The sequence below is a fragment of the Podarcis muralis genome, chromosome 8, assembly GCF_964188315.1.
Source record: "Podarcis muralis chromosome 8, rPodMur119.hap1.1, whole genome shotgun sequence".
NCBI classification, from domain to species: Eukaryota; Metazoa; Chordata; class Lepidosauria; order Squamata; family Lacertidae; genus Podarcis; species Podarcis muralis.
The window spans coordinates 29474962-29497259 of NC_135662.1; the positions used below are offsets into that span (position 1 = coordinate 29474962).

The window sequence follows — 22298 nt, forward strand, 5'->3', positions numbered from 1 at the left end:
CCAGCAGGAAGAACCAGCCAAACCGTGGGACAGCCGCTGCACTCTGCACATGCTCGCCAGCGCGCTCGTTCTCATTCCTTCCCTACATTCCTGGGTTGAGCAGTGATTCGTTTGGGGCTTTATCAGGTGTCAAAGATATAAACTATCTGACGTTTAGAAGACATCTGATAGCAGCCTTGTTTAGGGAAGTTTTTAATGAATGATGTTTTTATGTATTTTTAATCTTTTGTTGGAAGCAGCCCAGAGTGGCTGGGGAAACCCAGCCAGATGGGCAGGGTATAAATAACAACTTCTTCTTCTTCTTCTTCTTCTTCTTCTTCTTCTTCTTCTTCTTCTTCTTCTTCTTCTTCTTCTTCTTCTTCTTAGTGGTGGTACCTCTGGTTGCGAACGGGATCCGTTACGGAGGCCCATTCGCAACATGAAAAGAGCGCAACCTGAAGCGCCGTATGCGCAGGTGCGCGGCTTGATTTGGTAATTGTGCGAATGCGCGAAGCGCGATTTAGCACTTCTGCGCATTCGCGAGTGGCGAAACCCGGAAGTAACACTTTCCAGTACTTTCAGGTTGCGGCGGGACGTAACCTGAAAGAACGTAACATGAAGCGGATGTAACATGAGGTATGACTGTATTATTATATCAGAGCCGGGTTGAAAACTTGGGAAACCTTAAGACCCTCGTGGTACCTAAATGCAAATAAGACTATTATTATTATTATTATTATTATTATTATTATTAGCCTGGATAGCTGGTTAGAGTGTGGGGCTGATAATGACAAGGTTGTAGGTTCAATCCCCATATGGGACAACTGCATATTCCTGCACTGCAAGGGGTTGGACTAGATGATCCTCAGGGTTCCTCCCAACTCTATAATTCTATGATAAGCTTTCATGGGCTGCCGTCCATCAGAATCGAGGCTGGTCAACGTTACTCGCATTTTACGGATTTTTAAGGTTTGACCCCACCCAACTCCCAAATTGTTGCATTAGGAAGGATCTGGATTCGGGATCAATCCAGCATGATGGTTTAATATTGCTTTATACGGAATACCTAATTTACGCGGTTCTTGCTTCGTTGAGGGGTACAATGAATCCAGCGTTATGTTAGAAAAAACTGAAAATAAACGTAAATATCCAGCAATATTAAGGATACCAAGACACGGGGAGCTAAGCATTTGTGCCATGACATCTTGCTTTAGTCATAAAGCTTACAATAGGCATGACTACCAAACAGCGTGCCTTGATTAATCCTTCGCTTTACATGTATAGATTCAAAAGCCAAAGAGATCTCTAGGTAACTAATGTGTCATTTTAAATTGTAATGGCAAGGAAGATTCCTACTGATCAGCGGTGGTCAGGAGAGCAGTTATGTCATGAACCCCACATGAGTCACCGCGTGTACCTGCAATGATTGACAGCACAGTGCAACGTATGCTTGCTCAGAAGTAAATCCCTCACATCTACTGGGGTTTAAGGTAGACTCTAAGTTATAGTTACTTAACTGGAAGCAACCCTCACTGACATAATTGGGCTCTTACTCTCTAGTAAACTGATTTTATGCCTAATAATGCAACTCTAGACATACCTACTCAGAGGTAATGCCCATTAAGTTTACTCCCGGGTAAGTGATATAGTAGTAATTTATACCGTCTAGGCGAGTGGGAAAGCTCTAGAATTTCTATTTATGACTTTTGTATGTCTCTGAATTTTTTTAAGGTCTCTGGAAGTTTTTAAGGACTTTAAAACAAAATAAAAAGTAGAATATAAAACCATTTTTTAAAAGTGCGGTTGCAAATCTACCCACGTTTACCTGGGAGTAAGTCCCATGGAAACGGGCAAGACTTAAATAGGAGTAAGTGCGCTGTGCGCCCCCCCCCCCAAAGTACATCAGAAAGGGGGCAGACGTCACTTGACAGCGGGTAGGCGCTGCTCCTACACAGAGGCCGGCCCACCTATCCCTCAAGCTCCGCCCCTTAGATGACGCCCAATGTTATTTGGAATGCCGCGGCTCGGGAGGAGGAGCCCATTTTATCCTTTTAGAGCCGCCGGAACATGGTGGCGGGGCGCGCATGCGCCGTGCACCACCATGGCGGAACTGGAGATTGGACAGCACTGTGAAGTGGAGGACTGCGGGCAGCTTGGTAAGGAGCCCTTGAGCGGCAAGGGCAGACCATGGGACTCTCCGTGGCGGGGGAGGGGGAAGTGCATCTTCATGGCACCACTTCTGAGTCTCAGGTTTAAGCTCCGAGGGGCGAGTTGGCATTGGACGAAGAAGCAGCACCATGGAGATTCGAGGGTAGAGCGGCTTCCTGCTCCTGCCCTTCCGGAAGTGTAGCCTAATGTACTGTTCTGCCGCTTTTTGCTTCTATGGGTGTGGAAGGCAAAGGGGAGGAGATAGTGGACAGTAACCAAATTAAGGGGCGTGGCTATTTCCAGAAGTGGGCGTGGACTGTTGCTTGGTAGCCAGTGGAGTTTAGCTAGCACTCTGGTTATCACTAAAGGCAAAAAGGTGTTTATCCTGTGGCAGATTTGCTTAGATAGAAAAGGACATGCGCTAGAGCTCACGTCTGCCAGGCCAAGTGTGCGTGCGTATATGTGTAGGAGAGTAGTTATCTTTTATTAAAGTTTTATTTTGTGGTCTTATCACAAAACGTAGCTTGCACTCAATATAAAACCCTTTAATCAAGAACGGCCAGTCCTAGTGCTTTATTAAAGGAAGTTGGAGACTTACAGCAAATCAGTCCGCCAGTTCTTCTGGCCTTTGCAGATGCAGGACAGACTTCGCAGCAAGGAGATGGCTAGTCCGCGCCCAAGCAAAAGTGTCTACATTCTTTATACACAAAGCAGCATGTGTCATTTCACTTGACCCAAACCTTACAGATGGCTCCCCTTTCTGGCTCAGAGCCCATCACTCCAAGCCCACAGATAAGGATAACAGCAAAGCCAGCCAATTAGCTTATATCAAAGCAAGTGAATGTAAACATATATGAGCTCATTGCTACGACAACTACCAGTTAACTGTGGGGTTATCGTGACTACCAAGATGGCGTTGGCAAAGCTTCCAGAACACTTCAGCTTTGGTTCAGCACAGGTGTTGATTAACATTGGAGATTATCTGTCTTATTTTTGTCACTGGTAATTGCACCTGTAAAATGTATATAGATACGAACTCATTTAAATCACTTCTACAGTGCTTTACATTTCCAAAAACAGCTCTCTACAACCTCTCTTAAAAGATCAAATGAAATGTTACAAAATACCCACACACAAAAATTACAAATGAAAGTGAGATACAATAAAGATTCGCGTTTAAAACAACACGAGTAACCTAAACAGAAAAGTAAAAATATCAAAAATTCATTTGAGTGTTATCTTTTTCATTTTAGATTTTCTCCCTTTTGTCTGTGATGGCTGCTCAGGAGTCTTCTGGTAAGAAAGAATTTATGCTACAATCCTGACTCCCCAGATATACCACATCCTAATCTCTCCCTGCAGGAATATCCTTCCCTGCACTTTAAACTGACATAGATGACTTGACCCAGGCATATTTATTTATGGGTGCTGAGGGATAGCCCTGCTGGCTTAAGTCAAACCAGCAAGAGCAATGTCAGAGTAAATGCCCCAAAGGGCATGTCAAGGGTGAGAATGGGAGTGGTGAAGTGAAGTGAGAAGGATAGACAAAGTTGCACTGCATCCTGACTCACTTTGTTCACTGGTCCTACCCACAAAGCTCAGTATAACATATCAAAAAATGCAGGTGTAACTAAATTCACCCCATGGGAGACAATGGAAGGTCAGAAAATGAAAGCTTACACTGTCACCCACAATCTGGTCTTGATCCACTGGCCAGGAGCAGTTAGGATGCAGGAGATGCACTGGCTTAACTGCCTTCTGGAATATCTGTCTGTATAGGATTGCTCTGCTCTTCTTATTTGTACAGCACCATCAGTTTTTGTGGCACTTAAAAGAAACAGAAGAACAAGAATATATATGAAATATTCCCCACCCCGAGGAGGTTAGAATCTGTAGTTGAACCAGGGATGGAGAACCTGTCACCCTTGAGATGCTGTTGGATTCTCAGCTCCCATCAGCCCAGCCAACATGACATCTGGTCAGGGCTGGTGGAAGTTATAATCTAGTTACATCTGGAAGGCTACAAGTTCCACATCCCTGATTAAGTCATTTGGATGGATGGGCTGGGAAACAACATAGCTAACAAATAAACAGAGAGAAGAGAGGAATGAGCAAAAATATGCATGTTTATTATGTATTTTTAAAGCTTTGTTCAATTGAAGCTGTAGCATTCTTGATTAGTTTTGCTGAGATAACTTTTCAGAAAAAATGTGCCAAGTCTTTTTTTGTTCTCCTGTTAATTCACACACTAATGATGTGTTGGTCTTTATTTTTTGTAATTTTAAGTCTTCAGCACAGAAGTCGGGCTGCTCATGGTTGTTCTGAGGTAAGTTGATAATTTTTAATCATCTGTAGCATTCAACACCTCTGGAATATTTTAGTTAACAGTGAAGTTCCCTTAAGCTCATTCTGAATAATTTTGCAAGCAATGCTTTGTAAGTTTTTGTTCAGCAATTCACATGATCTTTTTGCCAAATTATGTTTTAATTGTATGCTTGTAAATCACCTTGAGACTTAGGTGAATGGCTTGGCTTAGCACGTCATCCAAACCAGAGTTCATGGTTTAGCTCTCCCAGACAAGCCACAAGCCATAATGCACAAGACAAACCTTGGTTACAGCTTGTGGTTCATCTGAAAACAGCTTAACCACAAGCCTGGGTTCAGATGGCATGCTAAGGCAAGACATGGCTTAGGTAAGTGCAGGGCAGCACCAAAATAACTGTGTTGGAACAAAGCAGCTGTGATCTCTTCCAGAGTCTGCAAGCTCTCATGTTCATCCTGACCCATAATATGTCTTAGCATGTCATGCAAACCAGACCATTCTCTGCCTTTCCCCCCTAGGTTGCTTAGAGAGTATTTATTATTTACCTTAAGTTGTGAATTGGTTGCTTTTAGTTGCTGTTATTCTTTTATGGTGTCCTTTTTCCTGCTTATAATTTACTGATAAATCATAGGCATTTAGTAAGCATGAGCACTTGTATTTTAGGTTAATGGCTTCTTTTAGTTCATTAGGAGTAACTTCCTGGACATATTTTATTTTACTCAGTCTCTTTCCACCTGGCATTTGGCAAAAGTGGTATTGTATTAAGAACATAATAATATCCTCTCTATTAAGAGAGAGCTACTAAATAGCTGTGATGCATGATGGAGAAAATGCCCAGTTATGTTTCAATAGAATTCAGGATGTGTATTTGTAAGTAACATGAATTTCCTTTGAAATTGTCTTAGGCAAATCTAAAAAGTGGGGCGGTGAAACCAGATCACCAAAAATCTTTCTTGTGCACATATAAAGGTTGTGATGGAAAAGAACTTGTACCTGTGTTGTGCCCTTCCTGTGAAAAGCATTTTTGCTTTCGGTGAGCAAATTAATTAATCTAAGCAACCTCACTCCTCGTTTTTCATTAGCTTGTAGACTAACTACTGAGAGTTTCTTCATCTATTATTTTCAGTCACCGCCATGAACTGGACCACGAATGTGAAAAATTGGAAATCCCTAAACCTCGCATGGCTGTTACCCAGCAGCTTGTTAAAGATATTGTAGGTAGGTACAGTAAGACTTGCTAAAAATACAGTTTTCTGCTGCAGAATGTATGTGACTGTATGTAGACTTCTCCTTTCCTGTTGTGGGGACATATTGAAGAAACAGGGTAGCATTGGAGCCAGTAGATAAAGCACCCCTGGAATGCCCCATTTTACCTTTATTGCTATTGGAGCACTGACAGCACAGCTTTCTACACCCACGGTGGTAAGACTTCTTAGGGCAGGCTTCCTTTGCTCACGGACCTCCCTCTCCATGGCCGAGGTCCCTAGGATGTCTTTTCAGGGGCCATAGGATTGTGCCCTTAATAAGGTTTCTGATACAGAAAGAGAATAAGAGAGGCTATGTTTTTCATATTTCATATTGTGTCCTGAAAGTAAGGCTGGGTCCTGCAACTTCCATCTCCTTGCTACAATTCCTAAAAGTAATTGACTTGTCCTATTTTTCTGTGTTCTTGAGCTACGTCTGGGTCTACATCCTATGAGAGTTAAGTGGAAATCCTATGCAGGAATAAGTCGTTCTGTGCTAGCAAGATATAATGAAGGATTGGAACCACTTTCATTCCCACAAGTTCTCAACTGTAATTGAGCAGTAATTTTTTTATTGCCTGAAACCATCCCTGAGACAGGCCTGTGGGATCAAGTTGGTTCCTTCATATCTGAGCTCCCCTGAACATCTTCAGTTCTGTATATTGGTGTGGCCCATTCTCAGTGACACATGTTGATTACTGGCAAGCATATAGTACTCAGAGGTCGGAGAAAAGGTTCCATCCTATGTACACAAGCAAGAGAAGGCTGCACATTGTTCCAGTGCACCCGTTCTGAAGAAGCTTTAACATTCATGCTGGTGCATATTTCATTTTTAGCAAAATGAGAGGGAAGGTGATAGCTACTAAAATGAGTCCATGCATAAATCTCAGATTCTAAGAAAGAAGCCACAGTGAGTAAAAGAGGCAGAGGAGCAAAGAACAGCGAAACAGCAGCAAAGGTGGCCCTAATGAAACTGAAAATGCACGCATCTGGGGATAAGTCCTTGGTGCAGGTAAGTCACGTTCATTTGTCTCCAAACACCATACCTGTTTGTAGTTACTCCCATATTTAGTGAAGCAAAAGTGATCTCTGTACTTCTGCTATTGTGTTTGTTCAGGGTTTTCTAAAGTGGGGGCAGGGGGTACCACCTTCCCTCGATAGAATGCAAGTGTAGGAGAGTGTTGTCTACTACACTGTCCTTGTAGAGCAATATAAATGACTGCAGGACCTGAAGGAAAGAGCAATGAAGCCCCATTAGTAAAATCATCTTCCCACAGGGACTGTACATGCAGCAGCTTTGTATATTAAACTCTGTACAAATGTAAAATATGGTATAGGATAGAAACACCTGGAATTGTGGGGAGAGCGAGGTAAGTGGATTCTAGATTGCTGCTGGATAGTTTTAGTGAATTTGTATCCTTGTCAACTGAGGTCCTCAAAACTCTCAATAACATTCAACTAATATTTGTATTTTATTTTTATTTATTAAATTTGCAAACCGCCCCACCCCTATACCTTTTTTTTTTTAGTTTCAATCTTTATCGAAAGTTCAAAAGGTACATAACCATACATGTGCCAACATGGTGAGACGCAAAGAGAGAGAAACAGAACCCATGCAGAAGGGAAAACAAAAAAGGGGGGGGGGACCCAAAACTGTATATTTTACAAGTTTGTTATTGTACTTCACCAGATCTTAACCTATTACAGTATTTGTAAGAATGGATTACGAATATCATTGAATTTATCCATGGCAAGTGTGTTTATATGCAAGTTGTTCATATGTTGCAAGTTTGTGTAAGTCTTTGATCCAATCGTAGTTTATTTTTCCAATTCATTAGTATCAGTCTTTTTGCTATGGTAAGGGCACGAAGAGTACATTTGTATTGTCCTTTTCTGAGGTTCCATGTGCTGGGTTCAAGAGGATATTTTCCTCTGTAAATGTAAGGTTGTTCCGTACAGTTCTGTTGATGGTTAGTTACATTCTGCCCAAGTGTCTTTCTATATCGGACAATGGAAAAACAAATGTCTTAGAGAAGCATTATCCCTATCAACCCGCCCCTATACCTGTAGATCTCAGGGTGGTTCGCAACATAAAATCACAATATAAAAAACAGAAAATACATAATAAAAACAAAAACATCCCAATAACCCCCCCTTTCTACAACACATTTTTAAAGCTAATAAAAATGAAATGAAACCATCCCAGCTAGAGCAAGAGTAGGGACCTGATGTTTTCTTTGCCTGCCTGCCTCATGAACAGCTGGTGGTAGTGGCATTGAGGAGGGGACATTCTTTGTATGTTGTTTTTTACAATTGGAGAATATGTTGTTGTTGTTTTACCTTTTTTCTCTGGTTTACCTGACCCTGATTCTTTGTAAAGTTCCTTTCTGAGGAATATGTTCCTTTCTAAAGCCACATCAATGCCATTTTCTATTGCAGACAGAGAGAATCTACTTCCAAGTGTTTTTACCTAAAGAGAGTAAGGAGAAAAGCAAACCCATGTTCTTTAGTAGTAACTGGAGCATTGGTAAAGTGATAGATTTTGCCGCTTCCTTAGCAAACCTTAAGAATGATAACAACAAAACCACAGCTAAGGTAAATCAACTACAGCAACCATTTTTTATTGTTCAAATATTTTTAATTTCTTTAGAGAGCTGTGAAATAACAACAGGGTATCTCTCCCCCCCCCCCTTCTGTGGATTTTCAGAAATTACGACTCTGTCACCCGGCATCTGGAGAAGCTTTGCCTTTGGACCAGACACTGGCCTCTTGGATAAGCAACAGAGAATCCCCACTAAATAATGGTGGAAATGTGATCTTGGAATATCTTGATAATGAAGTCCAGTTTCTAGAAAATGCAACTTCATATATAGAGTAGTCGTGAAAAACATGCTGCATGTGATTGTCAGGCCTAACAAAAGACAGAGTCTGTTTATAGTTTCATCATGTGTTATTTTGTATCACCTACATGAAGAAATTTATTAAATTCTGATTTATGTACATTTCAAAGTAGTCCAAGGAATTACTCATAAATGCACGCTCCTCAGTTGATGCCTTTTTGAACTAGAGCTTGTGCAAGACAATCAAATTATAATACTGAAATGATCGTTGATTGTCAAAGGAATCCTTTAATTACAGCTGTTATGTCACTGGCAGCACGTTCGGATCTCGAGATTCTCGCTAAAAGCAAAGAAAATGTCATAAGAGTCAAGTTTTTGCACCGGCGCCACAAACAGCTACACCCACACCCACACCCACTTGCCTTTGGCTGTACTCCAGATGCAGCTGATGTTTGTCCATAGCTGTCAACCTTCCCTTTTTTGTGGGAAATTCCCTTATTCCAGTGCTGCTTCCCGCTGCTATCCCGGATTGTTAGATATCCCGTAGACTGTCCCTGGGTCAGGTGAGGCTGCTGATCCCTTACTTTCGAGGCTGCTGTTCCCTTATTTTCAAATCTGATCCCTTACTTTCGAGGCTGCTGATCCCTTATTTTCAAATCTGATCCCTTATTTTCGAGGCTGCTGACCCCTTATTTTCAAATCTGAAAGTTGACAGCTATGTGTTTGTCCCGCTCTCCCTCCCAGCTGGCGTCTAAAGACGTACTCTATAAGCTCCTGCCCCCAAGAAACATCAGAACGCGCAAAGGCCAATAGGATGCCTCGGCTTGTGTGGCGCTAGCCAGCTTGTTATTAACTCCGGCACAAGCACCGTGATGGGACTAAAGGGCTGGCTTGCTTCCTTGCTCCGTGATTCTCATTCCCTGTGCCCCCCCCCCGTGCGTTAACTCCTTCCCTTCCTTCCTTGCTCCGTGATTCTCCTTCCCTGCTTCTCTCTCCCCCCCCGCCTCCCTCAGGCAGCATCCCATTCCACCCCGCTGCCAGCTCTGAGTGCAGCGGAGGCGGCAGGGCAGCATCTCCCTCACGTCCCCCCAGGAGCGCAGCGATCGACCATAATCAGTCTCAGGTTCCCCTAGTCATCGCGATCGACGTATATATGTAGCTCTGGGGTAACACAACAAAGCGGTTGCTGAAGTCAGCTGCAAACGTGCCATCAGTAATAACTTTAAAAGATAGAATAAAACTGAACCAGCTAAGCATCACATAGCCTGTTAGAGCTTGGTGTGCCAATATCTGCCTGCCTTCCCATTAAAGAGAATAATAAATACCAGAAACCTCACAAAAAGAACCCACCCCGCCCCAAACATGTCAGCAAAGCCTTGCAAGACAAAAGGGAATTAAAGCGGGAAGGTCCCTTTGCAGGGAACCCGCCCGTCGCAAGTCGCTGTCTCCGTGTGTGTGTCCGTCCCCTCCCCGTTGGTCCTCCAAATGCCGCCGAACCTCAACTCCCATAAGCCTTAGCGAGCCCGGAGCATGTTGGGAGTTGTAGTCCAGCATCATCTGAACCCGGGCTACCTCCAACAGCTGTTCTCAACCTGCGGGTCCCCAGATAATGTTGGACTACAACTCCCATCATCCCTGAGCTCTTGCCTTGCTAGCTAGGGGTGATGGGAGTTGTAGTTCAACAACATCTGGGAACCCACAGGTTGAGAAAGGCTGCTCCAGAACAACCATAGTGTCTTTCTACCACTCTCATCTATTTCTAGTTATTATAAAAACCCAAAAAACCGTCGTCGGACTAGAATGCACTCTGCATATGCTCAGGGGCATTTGCCAACCCTAACTGCGTATCTATCAAGGTCCTGAAGGGAAAGGTCGCCATTGCTTGAGAAGCAGCCTCCCTTTTTCATAAGTGCGAGTCGGGCAAGCAGCCAACCTTCTGAGTCCCCAAGGGGTCTGCCGCCTGAGCCAGGAGGCTTGCTTGCTTGCCTGCCCGCCCGCCCATTGGGAAGGGAGAGCCACCCGCCCCTGCGCCTCTCCAGAGGCATCCCAGTGTTGCCAGGACGACGGTGGGATGCCGGCGAGTCCCTTCCTTCCGCTTTTAGCCGCGCCCCTTGGAAGAAAAAAATAAATACCGGTGGCTGCCTAAGAAAGAAAGAGGCGAGGAAGGAAGCACATAACGGAGAGAGGTGCAAAGGTCATCATTTTCCTCCCACGGAGGTTTTCGCCCGCCGGCTTTGTAGATTTCCGTTTGAGGAGTTTGATCTGAGCAGTGTTTCGATTTGCTGACGGTAAGCCCGGGGCCTGGTGGGGCTTCTCTTTAATGCATTTCCATGAGTTCCGGGCAGCCATGGTTTCCTTTTACTGCCCAGTTATTTCTGCTGCCTTCCGCCCCCACTTCGTGATGAGAATCAAGCACTCATGGGGTCGCCACCCCACCCACCCACAACTAAATATATAGCGGGGCTGGGCTGTGGCTAAGATTAAGCCCAAGGATGAGTAACAACTGAAAAATCGGGTTGTTTGTTTGTTTGGGGGCAGCTAAATACAACTCCTCTCCTTCCTTGTCAGGCATTCCTGTTAAAGCATGCAAAACTCAGAGGAATCCATGTTTTGTGAAATTTAGACCCCCCAACAATATGCAGCTTCTTTATATAGTACTGAAATAACAGATAAATGAAAAGTGTAGCTTTCCAAATGCTATTGGATTAACTTCCCCATCACCCCGGGCTATTGGCCACATTTGACTGGAGCTGATGAGAGAGGTGTTATGTGGGAACACTGAGGTTTTATTTTTATTGCTATAATGATTTAATGCAGGGTTGATGTGAAATGTGTTGCTTATTATGTTAGAACTGTGTTGCTTATTACATTATAAATTATTATGCATTGGGTACCCTTGATGGTCACGGCTGTCTTCCACACAATGCTCAGTATTGCTATGGGAATGCTTAGTTGAATGAAGAAAGTCGCATTTCCCTAGAAGCAAAACTCCGGTTTTAAGTGCTAGGAAAGTGCAACATCTACACAACACATTTGCTGGATCTTTCACAACAGCTAAACGTTAACAGCAACCTTGTAGCATATTAGGAACAGTTTGTCTGGAAGACTGAAAGATTTGGAAAACATTGCAGAGATGCTATTGCTGGTCATCATGAGTAACAACTTTTCATACATTTTGGTCTCTGTTGGTTTATTAACTTTTATATGTGCAGAAACATGCTAAGGGAGCCTACAGTGTGAAATTGCTAATAAGCTATAAGTGATCTTCTCACTGCAAGTTTTCCCATGTTTCACTTATACACATCACTCTCTATCAGCTTTTATAATCTCTGCAATTGTGTGAACACAATACTTCTACTGCAAGTCACTGCCAGTTCTAGTCATCGGTGGCAAGGGCATGTCTCTTGCTACATTTATGCAGGAGCACAAATTTGTTCAGCATCTGCCTGACATTATGCAGGTTGGCAACATACAGGAAATTGTGTAGTTGCTGGGTAGCCCATATTACAAAATAATGCATTGCTCTGGTCTGAAGAGAAGTTTATTTCCCAGTATTGTGCAATGTTGCAGCTTTGATATCAGCATTTTGAAACAAAATAATAGTATTGTTTATGTTGAAATAGTTTGAACCTGCAGATTTAGCATTTTAACACATCTTCAGTGTTGTGCTGTTTGCTCTTTTGATTTGTATAATTTGGTGGTGTATGTTCTGTTTCCTAGAGAAAGATGGCTGATCCTTGGCAAGAATGCATGGATTATGCAGTTATTTTAGCAAGAAAAGCTGGAGAGGTATGTTTCAGGAAATTTTTAATGTTTGATGTTTTATCATGTTTTTAATATTCTGTTGGGAGCCACCCAGAGTGGGGAAAGCCAGCCAGATGGGCGAGGTATAAATAATAAGTTGTTATTATTATAATATGCTTTGAATTTTTGTAAGCACATAATTATTCTGAAAAATATATATGTCTTGCTTGTACTTCTGTTTAGTACTTCAGCAGTATAAAACGATGGGGTATTTGCAGAACAAATAAGGAGACCAACTCCATTTTAAAATATAAAAACAAAGGGAAGGTTTAGAAAAGCATGATCAGCTTTGCAAGGAAGTCCGAAAATATTGCAGTCTACAACATGCTGTACTTCCCTTCTGCTAGTCATTTTTGGATAGGCGACAATGATCACAATTGGCTGTGTTCAAGCCTGAGCATGATAGCTGCTTTCAGATGAGCTGTTTACTATGGAATTGCCATTCCCCATCAACTCACCTTGAGAAGTCTTCCATATGACACTGTCATGCATTTGTAATCTTCCCATGGCCCTTTGTGGTTTCTGGCTTTTTTCTCTTTTTTTGTACCAGAAAGAATCTGATATGTTCTGAAAAGGCTGGAATAGTAGCACTTAGGTGGGGATTGTTCATAACACCATTAAGTAGTCTTTGGAGAGGGCTTTGGATGTGTTAAGTGACATTGCTGGGGCAGAGAGAGCATGGCACCTCTCCTCATTTCTGGTGCATAAGCCCCTGAGCTTCTGCCTGTTCCACGAGGGAGGAAATGTTTTTGTGCAGCTGACTGAGTGCATTAACTTGTTTTCAAAAAGTGTCATGCAAATAATTTTCTTTGCAGGTAGTCCGGGAAGCACTAACAAAGGACATAGCTATCATGATTAAAAGCTCTCCAGCAGATCTAGTGACTGTCACTGACCAAAAAGTAGAAAATATGCTTATTTCTTCTATAAAGGAAAAATACCCTTCTCACAGGTACAGAATATTTTAGATCTCAATTTTTTATTATCACAGGTATGAAACCTTTGATCCTGATGGCTCAAAATAAGCACAGGGAACCTGGCAAACTAATAACATAGTTTTTTCTACATTTTAAGCTGTGCTTGTCTCACATAAGCTCCATTTATCACACTTCAATTCTAGTTAGGTAAGGATGGTAAAAGGGAGAATAATGGAATCTCCAACCCCTGTAGGCAGTAACTAAGGAAGCTTCTTTCAGTTATGGCAAAATGGCAGGATGACACAAGGGTGTGGTAGAAGCCAAGAGAAATGAATGACAGGCTATGCAAATATGAAGAGGTGGATCACAGAGTCAGCATGGTGTTATGGTTGCTGCTTAGGCAGGGGTAGCCCATTTGCCCTGGATGCAGGCAAGCCATGATCATTTGCGGGTGAGTATACCAGTGATATCAGTCTCTGCAGGTCAGGAAGAGTCTTAATTGTAAGATGGTGCGCCATGCTATTAGGCCTATGTGGGAAGATTACGTTTTATTCCAAGTGTTGTGCGTGTAGAATGTGTGAAAGGTTGCCTGCTGTCTATAGAGATGGAGTTTGCAGCTCCTAAAAAAGTGGGAAGGTCAGATTATATCTAACTAGGTATGGTTGTGACAGCTTCATAGACCTGGAACGTGGATTATAGGTCTGACATGTTTTTTCAGTGTGGTACAATATGAGAAGTGGGCTGCTCCTATTGGGAGAGATGAAATCACTGCCATGTGGGGAATAGCCAGGCAATGTGAAGGTGAGGCAAGTCTGGCAGAGAACAGCAATGTGCACATGGGCATCTTGTTTCTCAAGACAGAAGAGCAAGCCTGATCCAAGAGGTCAGGACTTCCCAACTGACCTGCTGTGACAAATCTAGCCCTCTTCTTTGGCCAGTGCTTAGGGGAGATACACAGGATAAATCTATTAACTGACACATCCTAGTTCTAGGACTCATTTTAGGTTCAAAGTCTCACATAGGTGCAAAGGAAGGATGCAAAATACCAGTGGTGGCAGAAGGGGCTCTCTCTACTTTAGCAAGTTCTGCTGGGTTATATGGGGAGAACCAATATAGTGGAGATTTCCAGTGCAACCTCATTGCTTACCAAGCATATATGACAGATATATAGCAGAAAGCGCTGTATCATACAACACATAACTACTTTGTGCAATTCACTCCCACAAGATATTGTAATGATCTCTGGCTTATGTGACATGAAAAGGAGATCACAAAAAGACATGAAAGATGGAGTTTTAGAGACACACCAGGACAGAGGCAGTAGTGGGGAAGGTTGTTGCATTCCTGCCGTCTTTGTGGGCTGTCCAGAGTCATCAAGCCCACAAGACCACTGTGGGCTGCCAGGACCACATCCTGCCTAGTCTAGGAAGCTGAAATAAATCCGACAAGGCTTCTTATGGCTATCTATTTCCTGTGCATAAAATGAATCCGTACCATGGAGAATGGGATGTTCTATAAACGATTTGTTGGATGAATGATCATTTTTGAAGTTGTGACATTTTAAGATCTATATGTGACAGGTGTAAATCCTTATATGTTTGTTTGTTTGTTTGCTCATTATTTTTTTAAAATATCCCCATAGTTTTATTGGAGAAGAATCTGTTGCTGCTGGTGCAAAAAGTACCTTGACAGATAATCCCACTTGGATTATTGACCCTATTGATGGAACGACTAACTTCGTTCACAGGTATGTTTTTTGCATCTTTCTCTTAGAGTCACGGTGGGCGTGTTTAGGTGTCACATTAAATCACAAACCGATCACACCCACTTCACTCTTCCCCACTAGCACTGGGAAGAAACAAACTATGATCCCATTCTCAGCATTACATCAGCCAGAGAGTACAGTTTGGTTTGCTCCAAACAAACCACCATATCTAAGCAATGTTTCTTCTTGACTTATTGATCATAGTTGGGGGTTTTTTAAGTCAACTAAATTGCAGTCTTTGATTTGGACATCACATTAAGCTATGGTTTGTTTCTCGCCTGTGAAAATAGTGAAGTGAGCATGATTGACTTGTGCAATATACCTCTGTGCTTTCCCTCCTCTGGAATCAGAGTAAGATCTTTGTGCTGTGCTGTGATATGGTCATCTTAGACTTTGCTTTCCAGTTTGTATTTGATTAGGAGTAGCTAGTTAAAATGTTGCCTTAGTTCTCTAATTTACAGTTGAACACATGCTGCCTGTCAATCATTAACATTATGCCTCTGAGCTTACAAGTGCAATATGCTTATCTCTTTGGTTTTCAAGGTTTCCCTTTGTGGCTGTTTCAATTGGCTTTGTTGTAAAGAAACAGGTAACTTATAATTTCTTTTTAACATACAGTAAAAAAGTAAAATACTACCATTGCAGCCTACACACAAAATGCAAACTTTTTTTTTGAAAGCATAACCCTCCCCCCTATGATATTTCATTTGTTTGGTTGCAGATGGAATTTGGAATTGTATACAGCTGTGTAGAAGACAAAATGTACACCGGCAGGAAAGGGAAAGGAGCATTTTGCAATGGGCAAAAGCTCCAAGTATCAAAGCAACAAGGTACGGTTTTTGCATTAATATAGCAGTATGACTATACAAAATTGGGAAAGTGATGGGCCAGATTCAACTAACCTGGTGCCCCAGCAGAATGACTTCCACTAGCACAACAGGGCTTCTCCACCTCTCACTGTGCCTCCCCCAGATCCTACTGTAAAGGGTAAAGTGAACCCTCAGGATAGTGCTCACGGGAAGGAGAGGGGAGATAGCTATTTCCAGCAAGCAGAAATGCTTATGCTGGCAGAATGGTCATCTTAGCACAATGTTGAATTTCACCCCGTGGATTGAGAATTGCAAAGACCCAATTGTTGACTTAAATCTATTTTGGATGTACAGTGGTACCTCGGTTTACGAACTTAATCCATTCCAGAAGTCCGTTCTTAAACCAAAACCGTTCTTAAACCAAGGCACGCTTTCCCTAATGAGGCCTCCCACCGCCAGTGCCCTTCCACCGTTCGGATTCCGTTCTTAGAATGAGGTAAAGTTCTCAAACCAATACGCTATTTCTGGTTTTGCGGAGTTTGTAAACCAAATCGTTCTTAAGCCAGACTGTTCTTAAACCGAGGTACCACTATGTTAGAATAGAATTCATGATTTCACCCAGAAAACGCTATGCTGGAGACTAGATCATTCATGTGAACAAAATGTAATGAGTGTTTTTCCATACTAGCTTCACTGTTCATTTTACGTATTATCTGTAGGATAATAAACATACAATTTTCAGCTCAGAAGACCATAGAGAACCTTTGGGTGCATAGTGAAATCTGCTCCTTCAAGTAATGTTGAGGCAGCAGGGTTGGCCCATGTATCAGTCTTGTGCTTATTTTTTGATCTTATTAGAGACCATATGTTCACCAAAGGGCACTGTATAAATTCAGGTAAGTGCAGGAAGCAGAGGCCAAATCCTGACACCCCTAGTGTGTTACATGCAAATTTCTATTTATTTGCAGATTTATAAAGCGCTTCACAACCAAAAGCTATTGAAGTGGTGTACAGTAAAGTAAGATAAAAGTACAAAAGATCAGGAACTCTGTGAGCAAAAGGCAATAAAACCATTTGTATGAATATTGTATAACGGTTTAATGAGTTATATGCTGGGGGGGGGGGAACATTGTGTGAGTACTTTTCTTAAATACTCGCTGTTTTTCCTTTGAGCTACAACAACCAAATCTGAATTAAAGTAATGGTCAGACTTTTCTACCTTTCCTCTCTCCCCCCCCCAACCTCTCTACAGATATTACAAAAGCACTCTTAGTGTCAGAGCTAGGATCCAACCGTGATCCAGAGGTTATAAAAACTGTTCTTTCTAACATGCAAAGACTACTGAACATTCCTATTCATGGGTATGTCTTCTTCTTCTTGTTTGTTTGTTTATTAAATTACTCTACTGTCCTGCATCCGAAGGTCACAGGGCAGTTTATGCATGCCATTACCAAAAAACAATAACCCTCCCACAAACAGTTTAAAAGGTTGTAAAGGTAAAGGGACCCCTGACCGTTAGGTCGTTGCGGACGACTCTGGGGTTGTGGCACTCATCTCACTTTATTGGCCGAGGGATCCGGCGTATAGCTTCCGGGTCATGTGGCCAGCATGACTAAGCCGCTTCTGGCAAACCAGAGCAGCGCACGGAAACGCCATTTACCTTCCCACCAGAGTGGTACCTATTTATCTACTTGCACTTTGACGTGCTTTCGAACTGCTAAGTTGGCAGGAGCTGGGACTGAGCAAGGGGAGCTCACCCTGTCGCAGGGAATCAAACCGCTGCCATTCTGATCGGCAAGCCCTGGATTGTTTAATTAGCCAAAGGCTAATTAAAGAAGAGGAAAGTTTTTGCTTAGTGCCTAAAGAAATGTAATAAAGGTGTCAGGCAAGCCTTCCTGAGGAGAGCATTCCACAAGTGGGGAGCCACCACACAAAGGTCCATTCCCATGTTACCGCCGTCCAGGCATCTCACAGACAAGGCCCACAAAGAAGGTCCTCAGATGATGATTGCAGGGTCTGCAGTGGTTCATATGGAAAGAGGTGGTCCTTGAGGTATTGTGGTCCTCAGCCGTTTAAGGCTTTATTGGTAAAAACCAGCGCTTTGAATTGAACCAGAAACCGATCGGCAGCTAGTACAGTCAGGCCACGATTGGTGTTATATGCTCAAACTGTCTTGCCCCGGTAAGCAACCTGGCTGATGAATTCTGCATCAGCTGAAGTTTCCGAACTGTGTTCAGAGGTACCCCACATATAACATGCTGCAGTAATCCAACCTAAAGGTCTATGCCCTGGCATAGACGACAGAAGTTAGGCTATCCCTGTCCTGATAGGGGCGCAGCTGGGCCACAAGCTGAAGCTGATGGAAGGCACTCTGGAGATCTGCATGGCACCAAAGAGGCTTGTTTAGAATGAGGCACAACTTAGTTTTTTTAACAAATAGTCTTTAAAACTGTAGTGTTGGCTATCCTTTCTTTAAAAATGTTTGCTTGTGTGTGAATAACAGCATATTTCAGTTGATGCAGGAAGGCGAGGGCAAGGCAGAGAACGTCAATGTTTGCAGCAGTTAAGTGAGCCTAATCTGGTGTTCTGTCGTGACCATGTCCTGGCCAAAAGTTCCACAAGGGGGCACTATTAAGAGGCCAAAAAGTCAGCTATTCTAAAGTGCTTAAGAGGTCAAACATAGTGGGGAGTTATATATAAATTAGGACATAATGGAGGAATGATATGATGCAGCGTTGTGCTCCTATTAAAAAAATATGCAGCTATTGAGTTAGATCCAGACTGAGGATGCCTTCCTAAACTCACATACCGTACTTGGGAATAAGCACTGTTCATCCCAATAGGATTTACTTCTGAGAAGACACGATTTCACAGAGACCTCTAAGTTGCATCACGACTAACTTATCTCACTGATTTCACTGAAAGAGACCCAGGTCAAATGATTTTGTTTGCATCTGCTTCTTTTGCATTTCAAATGACTGGTGATTGCTGTGAATATTTTAATGTGAAACTGCAGGGTTTGAATTTGTTGCGATAATATACTTTCTCTGTTTTAGGATTAGAGCAGTTGGGACTGCAGCCGTAAACATGTGCCTGGTGGCGACAGGAGGAGCAGATGCCTACTACGAGATGGGCATTCACTGCTGGGATATGGCAGGGGCTGGGATTATCATTATGGAAGCGGGCGGAGTGCTGCTCGATGTCTCAGGTAAAATATGTTGGGAATGTAACAAGACCAGTTAATTTCTGCTTTCTTAACTGAGCAATGTGCATTTGTGATGTGCAATTCTGATTGTGCCCTATGTCTTTAAAGGTTGTCAGTTTAGTAAACAGTAGGTGGAGCTTTAGAATTTGAGTGTATTCCATCCAGTGGGTTGTCAGGGTCTCAAGTTTTTGCAGGATTTAACCCACTACTTTTGTCCTGGAAAACACACCAGATTAGTATGACTAGCAGACAGGGGTTGCCTGTACTGTAAACCACTATGCAATCTTCAGATGAAGGGTGGTATATTATTATTATTATTATTATTAGGTTACTTTGGAGTGGTCCTTAATAAATTTTCACATGACTTATCCAGAGGATTTCGATAATTATAGCTAAAACTCTGCTTCATAATATTAGTTCATAAATAACACTGTAAATCAGTTGTGTTTGTTGTTGTTTTTTTCGTCCCCAGGGGCACCATTTGATTTGATGTCAAGAAGAATAATTGCTGCAAATAGCCAAGTACTAGCAGAGCGAATAGCAAAAGAGATTCAGATCATTCCCTACCAAAGGGATGACGAAACAAATTAAATGTTATAATTGCACCATCTCTGTTATGGACAATTCCTATCAGCTGGTCTGTATACTTAAAAATAGCTTTTAATGTGAAATGCACCCTTTGTGCTAGGGCACGTGATATAGATATGTTGCTGAATTCTGATATTTCAAAGCTTGATGCTTCAGTCCTTCCCAAAGTTCCTAGAAATGTGTTCTGTCTTGTGCAAACAGCACACAAGTATTTTTTAAAATAATGTTTCATTACCTTGTTTATGTCTCTTAAAGGAGAACATATGGGGTGTGGTGGTGGGATTTCTCCTTCAAACATCTTGGGCCCAGAGACTCATTCTGTAATCTGAGGACCAAACTAGATGTTACCTTTGCAAATAAGTGGCCTCAAACTCATGTTTGTCAATACAATCATGGAGTGGGTGGGTGCAGGTGTTTGCAAGGACAGGTCAGCCAGCAGGTGGAGCAGATGCATAACTCCTGAACAGCCCACAGTTTCTCCTGCACAATTTCTGTAGACTCTCTCTACAGCCAAACACATTTTCTGACACAAAGCTAGATGCGATCAGAACTTGCTGGGGAGAATCAGCAAGCACATATCTCCCTGCCAAGTCTTCCCTGCAAAGTTAGCATTACGATGGAAAAACTGCCCTGTTGTTTCCCTCGCAGTGTCCAGTTTGGCCACAAAACTTCTGCATTTGCCAACTTCTGTTTTCTGTATTTTCCACCTCATATTGTATTTCATATCAACCTTGTTGATACTGGCCTGATCAGTATCATCTTTGATATGCAGAGCACAGGATGTCAGAGTTGAAGTCAGGATCCAGTTAACCATTTTGAAAACATTGTGTGTGAAATGGTGGCATAAAAGCATATGCTTAAATCTCACCAACTGAAATCTATGGTACTTAAAAATGTTTAGCTTTGGCTTTATTATTCTGCAGCTTTTCACAGAATTGTGGTTTTTCCTTTCTCTTTCACAATAATTGTTAAAAGGTGGTTTAAAAGGGGAAATTATTACATAGATTCCAAATGCAAAAATTAAATAAGACAGGCATGCCATGCCCTCTTTTGAATACCTAATTATTAAACTAGTGTAAAAATGTTTGGCCAAAAATCATGGAACCGTTATTGTCAATATGAGAGTAAACATTTGGCTGAGTTTTACACTGAACATTCTTCACAGGAAATTTTTTTATAGCCTTATTTTGATAAGTTTATTTCCAGTTCCAGATATTTATTTCTTGGTTTATTTTGGAAGTCAGTGTTTGATCAGCTGAAGTGGAGTAAGTAATGAAACAATACCTTTTTCAGGGGCAGCAGAAAGTCTTGTGGTGCATTAAAGAGTGACTTATGAATCAATTAGGGCATAAGCTTGTGTAGGTTGTTTGCAGAAAGCAAGCTATGGCGCAGAAAAGCTTCTCCTCTAATATATTTGTTGGTCTTCTTTAAGATGACATAAGACTTTTCGTTACATTTTCTGATTAACACTCATTCAGGGATTTATCTTTAAGCTGCATGTGTCAGTCTTACGTACTATAAAATATCTGACGTTTGCCATCTGTTAGAAAGAAAAGTTTAACTGTAAAGAAGCATTGGGAGGTGTAAGGAAGGTAGCCTTGTGGTGTCTAGAAATATTGACTTGACTCATACATTAAAGCTTGTACCTGCACAGATGGAACTTTGACAGCCAAAACGCTTTCAGTATAAAATACAGGTCTCCTGATAGAACCATAGCTCTGTTACTAGCAGTTTTCTGTGATGATTCACTTGGTGATGCTATTTCAGATGTACAGGCAACCTGTTTGCAACCATGGAGAAGTGCCACCAATGTAATATTTGTAGGCACGTGGTTAATGGTCCTCTGGTCTTCCGTAATTAGAGCTTCCATTATGCTAGATCTTCTAGTTCAGCCATAACCAACAGGGCTTTTGGCCTAGTCACGTTAACCTCCGCCATTGTCCTGAAACATTAGGTTGCTAATCTGGCACCCATGGGTGCGCATATGGCCAGAGAAGGGCTTCCTAGCACCCACAGGGTCCTGTCTCAATTCCTCCCCCTGCTGAAATTAGGCTGCAAATAAGCCTAAACCTAATGGGATAATGAAAGCCTAACTTTTGCAAGGAGGTGTGCTCTTCCCAGAGATTGCTGGGGAAGGAAGGTTAGCCCTAGCTCCTCTCTCCAGGAAAATTGCCACCACCATTAGATTTTGGGGGTAGGGAGCAAAAACAATTCCATCAGGTATAATTGCTGGCGAGGAGGGAGGGTGTTAGTGAGTGTGCATATTCATGCAGGGTTGTGGTACCCACACAACACAGTTTCTCCATTTTGTACTTTTGCCCATAGGCCCAAACAAGGTTGGCAACCCCTTCACCTAGTGTATAGGATTTATCCCCAGTGTTTAGATTTTAGCAGTGCATGGACTATAGTACCAGTGCAAGGGGACAACTCAAGTGTAAGCTCTAGAGACATTTCCTGTACTCCAACCGTCTTCAGAATTTTACTTTTTCCAAGGTGCCAGAATGATTCTTTAGCATAGCAGGCCAGATAAATTCTGAGCTTTTGTATAAAATCATAGGGCGGGGGGCAGGTAATGCTAATATTAAGAAGCTTTACTTTGTAAAGTTGAGAATTGCTTTGAAAAGTGTTGTAGTAATATATTTAAAATAAAGTCCAGCTTTATTTTTGGCTTTAAAATGA

The 22298-nt window shown here is 42.2% G+C and overlaps 2 protein-coding genes and 1 long non-coding RNA gene across 4 annotated transcripts; 2 read left to right on the top strand and 1 right to left on the bottom strand.

Moving 5' to 3' along the window:
* The first annotated feature begins 1994 nt into the window (after window positions 1-1994).
* Window positions 1995-8696, top strand: ZFAND1 (zinc finger AN1-type containing 1). Of its 2 annotated transcripts, XM_028736607.2 has the most exons (8): window positions 2081-2135; window positions 3381-3423; window positions 4414-4453; window positions 5356-5483; window positions 5577-5668; window positions 6585-6706; window positions 8134-8289; window positions 8402-8696. In XM_028736607.2, exons 1-8 carry the CDS (start codon window positions 2081-2083, stop codon window positions 8570-8572), a joined length of 807 nt encoding a protein of 268 aa, XP_028592440.2. In that variant the 3' UTR covers window positions 8573-8696. The 2 variants fall into 2 exon arrangements, with proteins under 2 accessions (XP_077789015.1, XP_028592440.2); XM_077932889.1 differs by lacking the exon at window positions 5356-5483 and having other exon boundaries at window positions 1995-2135.
* LOC144328685 (uncharacterized) lies at window positions 8291-10131 on the bottom strand. Its single transcript, XR_013393884.1, has 2 exons — window positions 9885-10131; window positions 8291-8874 (listed from the first exon to the last, which is right to left on the bottom strand). It is a non-coding gene; the product is annotated as an uncharacterized LOC144328685 (long non-coding RNA).
* Window positions 10132-10598: 467 nt separating this feature from the next.
* On the top strand, window positions 10599-22298 carry IMPA1 (inositol monophosphatase 1). The gene is made up of 9 exons (XM_028736608.2): window positions 10599-10822; window positions 12255-12323; window positions 13154-13287; window positions 14895-14999; window positions 15561-15606; window positions 15739-15847; window positions 17079-17187; window positions 18883-19034; window positions 19504-22298. Exons 2-9 carry the CDS (start codon window positions 12261-12263, stop codon window positions 19620-19622), a joined length of 837 nt encoding a protein of 278 aa, XP_028592441.1. The 5' UTR covers window positions 10599-10822; window positions 12255-12260; the 3' UTR covers window positions 19623-22298.